General features: G+C 35.1%; 1 protein-coding gene and 1 long non-coding RNA gene across 3 annotated transcripts; one reads left to right on the top strand and one right to left on the bottom strand.

Moving 5' to 3' along the window:
- Positions 1-3047: 3047 nt before the first annotated feature.
- Positions 3048-3828, top strand: LOC111404998. The gene is made up of 2 exons (XR_002704722.1): positions 3048-3222; positions 3605-3828. It is a non-coding gene; the product is annotated as an uncharacterized LOC111404998 (long non-coding RNA).
- Positions 3829-5130: 1302 nt separating this feature from the next.
- LOC111404242 (uncharacterized calcium-binding protein At1g02270-like) lies at positions 5131-9051 on the bottom strand. Of its 2 annotated transcripts, none has more exons than XM_023033035.1 (10): positions 8700-9051; positions 8468-8572; positions 8274-8379; positions 7545-7762; positions 7385-7461; positions 7182-7290; positions 6967-7110; positions 6478-6588; positions 6262-6369; positions 5131-6117 (listed from the first exon to the last, which is right to left on the bottom strand). In XM_023033035.1, the coding sequence occupies exons 1-10, from the start codon at positions 8844-8846 to the stop codon at positions 5878-5880; spliced, it is 1365 nt and encodes a 454-aa protein (XP_022888803.1). In that variant the 5' UTR covers positions 8847-9051; the 3' UTR covers positions 5131-5877. The 2 variants fall into 2 exon arrangements, with proteins under 2 accessions (XP_022888803.1, XP_022888804.1); XM_023033036.1 differs by having other exon boundaries at positions 6967-7092; positions 8700-9050.
- Positions 9052-9322: the final 271 nt, after the last annotated feature.

Raw genomic sequence — 9322 nt, 5'->3', positions numbered from 1 at the left:
TCATGAAATGCTTTAGTGACACACCTTCTCCTGTTTGAAAGATTCCACTAGACTACTAGGTACAAACATTTATGATACTTCCTAAATTGGACACAATAAAGAATAAATATTTCAAATATTCCTCATCACCAGTACTATCGAGTTCTATGTAGCACAACACAGAAGTAAGCAGTTAACTAAAAAACGAAGATCAAGATAATTTCAATTGAATAGTTGAAAACTAATTCTTTAGACTTTCCGCTTTTTGCAACTCAAAAAGAATTATTTTTAATTTTCTTCAACTAATTATCCCAAAGTTTCTTTCACTTTTGAATTCTTTATGCAAACTTTTGAGGATTAAACAAGATAGATGGGAAGATTTATTCCCTCAACTTTAGCTTTATATATACTTAATTATTTCAAGCATCTAATTATCAAATGTTTGCTCAGATTTTACCCTTCTGCACTTTTAGATGTCCAATTAAATTCCTCTATTTTTTTTTTACTTGTTTTAAATGAAATATATTTGTACTTTCTAAAAAGCTACAGTACTGCATTTACAAATTATTCTTATTTTTTTTTATTTTATATCTATTTAAAGAGAATGACAAATTCATTAATTAATGGTCAAAATGGAGGGATTAATGAGTTTTACCGCATAATTGAGAGGAAATATTTGTGTACCGTGCGATCGTCTAATAAGGAGCCATTAGTTCATTGGATGGCTATTGTTGATTTTATCCTACAAGTGGACGGATCGTAACAAGTACTAAAATAGACATTTTGAGTCCGAATTATCGTTCCCACGAGAACTATTTTCTAATACTTAATTCAATTTTTTCTTTAACTACTATTTGATGGAAACAAATTAAAAGTTATATGATTTGAATGATTTGAGTTTTAATCTAAATTCTAGAAAATAAATGAATGCTCTCACATTTTTTTATTTTTTTTTGTAAAGTCAAATAATTAAAGGACATTGGGGCGGAATAATTTCACCCATTAATCACATTTACATCTCAAATTAAGACTCAATTCTAATGTAGTGTTCGATCAAATTCTCCTATTGTATTCAATTTACCCTTCTCGAGTTCTCATTGAGCCTATTCAACTAATTAAATTTTATATCTCTATTCAAATATAACTTACTTAAACGACTTCTTTGTCATAAGAATTCAATTATGACTGCAATAAATGGCATAGGTATTTCCAATGTAATGGATTTTACTACATGCTCTAAATCCTAAACTCATATTTTTATTTGTAAAGGATTATCAAAATTGATCAAATTATTGATCAGGTAATTTAATGCAATCGATCCATAGTAAAACTCAACAAATGGAAGAATTAAAAACCTAGAATCTTAATAAGAAAATATAAAGGATCTCAAATGAGTTACATTATTCACCCTGACAATGGATTTAACTACGCATAATAAAAGAAGAGCAACAACAAATTGTCTTAGAATACATCACCGAATTTTGAATAAGAATATGTAGAAGAAAAGGTAAATCTTGCACCAAAAGTTCCTCATTTTTCCAATTTATGCTTCACATGATGAATTTGGCATTGTCTTCTCCTTTGAATCTCTTCCCCCTTTCTCTCAAGAAGTGTTTTTGCCTCTAGAATGTGTAGAACTCTTAAAGTGTGAGAATTTTCGTATTTATAGGTCCCTTGCTGTGTTGGAAGAATAGGGTTTTCATATGGACTCAAGAAGGATTGAAATTGCGCCCTAACGCATCTGGGATGCGACGCCGCGGTGCCTGGAATGCAACGTCACAACGCCGTGTCAAAAAATAAGGGTGCCACCTCTCTGAATCTCCAGTTGCGGCGCCACTTTTCGAACAGCAGCACGCACCTCTTTCAGTATATTTAACATAACTTTCTCTCCGATATCCAATTGAGGTGATTCAAGATGCGTTGAAAATCTAATTCAAAGAGATACAACTTTGCTTCAGACATTATTCTCCGATTCGATTTTTTTCTATGTCAAAAACGGGTCTTAATGCGAGCCTAAAAATTCGGAGCATAACTTTCAGTTGGAAATTGATTTGTGATCATATGTTGCCTAAATTTGATCCCATTTGACATCTTTCTTCATCAAATTGACTCCTAACGCTCTCGAATCTTCATCTTGAGGTTTGACACAATTTTTGAATATTTGCACTTTAGTTCCCAAACTTTGGATTTCATACGATTTAGCTCTTTTCTCCAATTTTGCCCACTTTTGCTTCTTTCCTTCAAATTATTTTCCTTCATAAAATTTTACTTATTAAACATAAAATACAAACATTTAGAATATAATTTGTCGAAATAACCATCAAATATAGATTTAGGGTATCGAATAAGTGTATATAATACACTTATCAATGGCCCGACATCACACTCAAGACCTGAGGTTGTCTCACCTCATTGGATGAGGTTGGACCATTCGATAAGGTGATGGCTCCTTATTAGATGATTGCACCACGTAGGACAATATGGTACAACCATTCTACCCAAGTATCTTTCCGTAATTGGAAGAATGAGGATAAATTATGCTAAAAATAAAAGATTGAGGTAGATTCGTTACATTTTTCAAAGATTGAGTACGGAAATATAAATTTCTTGACGAAGGAATGAAAGTGAATAGAGTAAATTTAACCAATGCTCACTGAACTTTAAACTTGGTTACTACTTGCTCATTAATCTTTCACGGGTTACTGAATTTCTATATAGTTACTAATCCACCACTCATCTCTTCAAATAATTGGGTGACTTTTGCGGCAACTTTTCGACAACTTTCGACCACCAAAAATGTTGAATTTGATACCATTGGAAAGTCCACGATATCCTCTTCAATTACCACCCAAAATCTTCCTATCATTTCAAGGGATTTGATTAGAAAATTGCCTTAAAAGTCGCAAAAAAATTTTGAAAATCTGCCAGCCGCAAAAGTCGCCCAATTATTTGAAGAGACGAGTGGTGGATGAGTAACTATATGAAAAAATGAGTGACTATTCAGTAACCCATGAAAGATAAGTGAGCTAATAGTAACCAAGTCTAAATTTCAGTGAGAATTGGTTAAATTTACTCAAAGCGAATAGTACTACGGGTGAAAGACAGACGGAGAGAGGGATGAATAAGAAATTTGGAGGGAAGCAGGCGACGGGAACTCCGTCGTTGGCATGGTCGTGTGTCGTTGTCATTGTGTCGCTTCTCGCTGGCGCTTCTGTTGTGCATAATATATTCAAGCCTGATTTGGTAAATTCTTTCTACATGCAATTGCATTTACTCACAAATTTCGCTAGCTAATTTACACTGTTTATGGAGTTCCCTACATCGCTTATACTTGAAAACAATTAGCTTTGTTGTAAGTGATTCAATTTCTGTGTTTGTATTGGGGCTTTTCTAGTCTACGACCTGTTTGATAAAATGCTCCATTGGGACTTGTTTGTTCGCTGGGTGGATTCGACTATATTAAGAAAGAAAAAGATACTAAATTCTTGTCCATTGTAGCATCAAGATGTTTCTTTTCATTATCTTTTCTTTCTGAGTTATTAGTATTTATTTTTCTTGTTAAAACTCTGAGCAATGGGTATTATTGAACTCTAGTAACTGCATCTAGTGTATGTGATTTGTGCAGACAATGCCTCCTGGAAGCACACATGGGACTGAGCAGGAACAAGTAGAGAAGACATGAGTTCCAAAACTGGAGCACCATGAAACTGGCATTATATTTTTTCCTTTTGAATTACTTGTAATGCTTGAACCCTATTTTCCAAGCTAAAGGAAAGGGCATTCCCTTATTTCGCATGACTGTACAATTCAATTAACTATTAGAGCATGACAACAATTTTTGTTTGCAGAGCCAATTTTGCTGAGTATTTCACACTATTTTCCTGCTTGCTGCTGTCTTCCTTACTGTTTCAATGATATCAGTAACCTCCTTTCGAGAGAAAATTCTGTTACTTCTCTGCGCCAAGCATGGTATGCAGTAGTATAACAAGCTAGCTTAGCTCCTATTTGATGACCACTAAGAAGAGTTTTTTTGGGAAATATGATTTTTTAAATAGTGATTTTTTGTAGGATGCGTGTTTAAAAAGTAAAGAAAAAGTTTTTGGTTTAGATGTAGAATATTTTACCTTAGGAATGTGTGATTAAAAATGAGTTTGAGAAAACGAGAGTTTGTTTTAATGGTTGTCAAATGAGGGCTTAATAAGCAAAGTATTAAGGTCATCACTAGACACCAGGCTCGAATATTCTGGTTATGTAGATGGCCCATCGTCAAGAGACAGTTATTCATTATCTTGCTTTCTTTAGCCTATCCCTTGTAGCAAGCCTTCTATGACATAATAGCTAGAATCCAATCCATAGAAGGAAGGCACGTCTTCTGCTAAAATTCACCTTTGTAGCTAATACTCTTTTTGAGTGTTCTGAAACTTTTCCTGGTATTCTTCACTAAAAATTCAAGTAAACCATCCCTTATCTACTTGTGCCAATTCAACCCAAATCTTTTTATGCTATTTCACCATCTTCTTCTTATCCGGAGCGTTGGATGCATCTTGCATTGAAACTCTTTAAAGGTTACATAAAGAGGTACAAGAGTCCTATTTATTTAATACTCTCTTGTATGTTTGACATGCAGAAATAGACAACGTAATTTGCATATATTTTATGGTCTTTCATCAATTTTGTCTAGTCTTGCACCCAACTTTCCCTCTACCTTAGCTTCTTTGTCAAGTATACCTGGAAGGGGTTAGTTTATTTAGCTTCTCCATGTGTTGACTGTAAACTATTAGATGTGCTCCATTCCATAACTTATATAGAGCTTTTCTTTTCTTAAGAATTGCCCTAATTTAGCAGGCAGTTTATTGGGGGAGATCTTTGAGTGGAAAACTTGTCAACAAGATCCGAAAACAAACCATTGGCAACCAAGTATGGTGAACAACGTTCAACTCGCCAACAAATTAAGGTCGAGTATGAGAACAAAATTCAATTAATGCTAATATAACTCAATTCTGCAGTTAAGAACAAATTCAAATTCTCTATCACAGATTAAGAGAAAGGACGACCGAGATAAATTCAGTAGGACAGCTTTTCACTTTCTTTACTTGCCAAATAATATTATCCCTGACAATAAATACGCACAAAAATATTTGTCAAATGTCATGAAATGAATAATAAGACAAACTCAGAATTAAAAAAAAATTGAGAAGGTACAGTCGCAATCTGTACATTGCTACAAACATATGGTTTCTACTTTCATTGGTTAAACTTCTACTGAATGTACATAGGCAATTATTAAAAAAAAAAGTTTGAGAAGGTGCAGTCTCACCAAACTACAAAACGTGATTACGTGGAAACTTCCTGTTTCCAGAACTCAATAAATTTTACTTCCACCTATATAGTTTTCTCTTTATAATCGTTCTGAACCATGTTTGGTATGTTGTACTGAACAATATACCAAATAAACCTTTTTGTTCCTTTTGCAACAAAAGTCAACAGGGTGATGTATTTAAACCATCTTCTGTCACCAGCTAGCATGGACCTAAGGGAAATTGTCTTTATGGGATAACGTGGAAATGTCCGGTGAAGCTCCGAATTTCACAAATTCTTCTTGGAATCTACAATTTTCAGCAATCCTCCCTGGCCCCAAAGCATGAAGCGATCTTCATCACATGCATTCTTGGCGGATCTCCCACGCCAAACACTCTGGTCGAGGTATGAAAACCATGTATTCTCTACAAGCAATGTCAAAACCATGACTTCAATGTTGCTCTCATCCTCTTCACAAAACAACGATGAACCTAGAAAAGAGGGCGGTGGGTTGGAACGAACGTATAACAAGAATTCTTGGAATGCATTGGGGATTTTTGATTGGTGCTGAGCTCTGACGTAAGTTGCAATAGGCAAAGGTTATGATGTCAGTCGAGAGCATGGCATTCTTACGGGCGAAAAAACAACTGTTAGTCGAGCATGATCAGAAAGAGAATAATCTTCTGGCCAAATTCCCTTCTCTACTTCTGTCGGAAAAAGAACTGCATTCTTGACACTGAAACCAATAGTTTCCTCTGTGCCACTGACAACATCATCCCAGATATCATTACTCGCTTTGTCATTACTTTTCCCCGACCACGGGGCATTCCATATTCCCAGCTGCCATGCCATTATAAGAAGGAAAAAAAATGAGAATTGTATGCGAAAGAAAGATCAGACCATCAGATACGGTCAGTCATCTAAGATTTCCGACATTTCAGGTTTTCATAAATTTCACATAAGTTTTTTCTCTTCAAATAATACCTTAAATTCTTTGTAATCCAGAACACCATCCCCATCAACATCCGCTTGTTCCCATAGATCCTTTATTTCTTCAACACTCAGTCCATTGCAATGGCCGATCAAATTAAGCTGTTATAGAACCAAAAAATACTGGGGATTTATTTTTCATACAAGTGGAAAATAAAAAAGTCTGCCCCACGTACGTGTGCAGTTACAAAAACGTGAAATGGCACCTACCTGCCTTAATGCTTCACAGAAGCCATCATAAGAAATGTAATCACCATCGATATCAGCCTTTAGAAAGGCAAATGCATCATCTTCTGTAAGTGAGGCTCGGCGAAGTTGATACTGTAGAAGAATGTACATCGAGATTTAAATATTACAAATACAATATAATTTATCATCATTACAGAATTCCATGATTGAAAAGACAGCAATACCAGATGCTGTTTAGGGATGCATATTCCTTGGTGTTCTATTCAAAAACTACTTCGTACAAAATACGAAGAAACCTCAAAAAAGAAGTATCCATGCTTGGAGTTGCATAATAGCAAGTGTATATTGATCATTCTATATTCTCAAATTAAAATTTATCAACATAAGGAGGAATTGCATTCACAGTGGATGGATATCTACATATTTCTAAGTGATTGACAATATTGCATGAACATATCAAAAATGATATTCAAACTCCTTATTTCCTGAGAGGTCCATTACATGTCTCACCTTAAACATTCCAAAGACTGCTGCACTCCAACTTGTTTTAAGTAATTTCCGGTATCTATTAGGATTAAGAAGCCATATAAAATCTACACCACAGATGTTCCCACGATGATTACGGTGGCTCACCCACTGCACAGAAGCATGTAGCTGTCAAAAACAGGAATTTTCTCAAAATACAAGAGGTTCAAAAGATGAGAGTGTAAGGAGATATAAACTACCTTGTGAGCATCTCCATCGCTATACTGATGGGCAGTATCATATGATGATACGAATCCCTGAGACCTAAGAAACTTGTACACATGACCTCTCTTGCTTCCATTCCAATCACTGCAGAAGTTAGAGATATGCATGACCAATCACTCATCTTTGATATTCTTGCATGACATCTCAAAAGATAAAAGCAAAACAATTACAAACTTACCCACAAAGTAAAATCGGCAAGGGGTTGAGCTTGTTTTCTTTTTGATATGATTCCACATATTGCAATATTTTGTAAACCTATCAAGGACACCATGATAGTTACGAGATTACATGAAAAATGGTTTCACACAGTAAATGTACAAGATTCACGTATAAAATACCTGACGCAGTCGCTCCAAGCACAAACTTGAATCATGTGGAAACAACAAATGTGTATTCACTATAAGAATTTCTTGCCGAACATTACTGTTTCGACATTGAGGAGGTGCAATCAGTTCCACGTGCAGTAGCTGAGCAACACGGTCTCCAAAATCATTGAAAAGCAAATCTTGGTGGCTTATGACCCTAAAGTAGTCCTTGTGAACCGCAGTGAGGAGACCTATCACAATTTCAAGGAAGGACAATTATTTATTTATTTATTTATTTTTATATTTGAATAGATATATTTCAGTCAATCAAAATGATGGTTCAGCTTATGTTACATAACACCACTGATTCATCATATCATGATGACTTGAATCCAAATTATAAATTAAAAATGATATACAAAAGTTAATTTCATAATGAATAAATTTGAATTTGAACAAATTTTCATCAATTTGTTGTATTTCGTATGCCATCTTCCTCTGTATACACCTAAAATTCACGTGCAAATTAGCGAAATTGCTACTGGATGTTGTAGTTTACCAACCAAAAGACTAGAGGAATATTCTCAAGAATAAAGAAATAGCAGAGAAAATTCCCAGTATGAGACGCAGTACGCTTGCGAGGTAAACAATTTTGATGTAAACAGACAAATTGCAAATATAATCCAGGCCAGCAGAAAGATACTGTTCTTATAAATATTGTCTAAAAGTTCTCCCTGTGAACACATAAGAAAATGCACATACCATCACCACGATTATTCGTCCTTGCAAGCTTGAAATTTATGTAGCCAGCATCCGCAAGCCTCTTATCATATATACTAACAAGTTCTTGATTACCAACCCAAAATTCCTGCCAATCCCAACGAAAAACAGCTTAAATATCATCAAAAGGCAGATCTTTACAAGAAAAAATGGATGCAACGTAAAGAAATCAAAACCTGGAGACAAATAATCGAAGATCTTTCACATAACAACCAATCCAAAATCTGACGGTTCCTGTTCAACCAATAATCTTTCACATCGCTTTCTCTGTGACTCGAATCCTGCCCTTCCCCAAAATGCCCAAAAATTTACAAACATAAATCAATATCAGCACCATATGGATGGATACACATATATACCAATATGAAATCGAATTGTGTATATATACATGTGCATACGAACATTTACCTCGTGATTGAGTCTTTTGTATATTGGGGCAAGGATATTGAAGGTTGTGCAAGAAACGCAAGCGGGATCGGTAATTGATGAGGCAATTGCATAACTTCCAATTCTTGAAACCCTCCCTTTGCCTATCCTTTTGTTCTTCCTCCCCATTCCTTTGTTTAGGGCGGAAGGCAATGCTGATGAAATTAAAACTCAAGAAAATTATAGCCAGAAAATCCCTTCACGAGAAACTGGAAAAAATAAACCCGGTAGTTCCGTGAACATGACCAACAACATTAAACCAAGATACTTATGTATCTATATTAATGTACGTACGCGCGCGAGAAAGGGTAATGTAGGAGAAGAGGGAATGAGATTAAAGAGAGGCAATGCTAGGAGGATTAGGTGGTGTGTTGAGGAGTAAATTTGCAATGTATGGTCCCCAATCTATTACGTAAGTAGCTAGTTGGTTATCAATATTTTATTATTTTAGCACTAGTATTAGTTCTCATCTACAAATTGTTTATCCAGCCCATTCAACTGTCTCGACCGGTCAAGCTGTTAGTCGCTGCGACAAGGCTCTACCAATTGCTTCAATAATTTTGGAAGACCCTTACCCTATCGAGATCATTTGTCATGTAATTTTT

This window comes from Olea europaea, chromosome 11, assembly GCF_002742605.1.
Source record: "Olea europaea var. sylvestris chromosome 11, O_europaea_v1, whole genome shotgun sequence".
Taxonomy (NCBI): Eukaryota; Viridiplantae; Streptophyta; class Magnoliopsida; order Lamiales; family Oleaceae; genus Olea; species Olea europaea.
The sequence above is the reverse complement of the archived record's forward strand: the minus strand, read 5'-3'. Positions and strand labels throughout refer to the sequence as shown.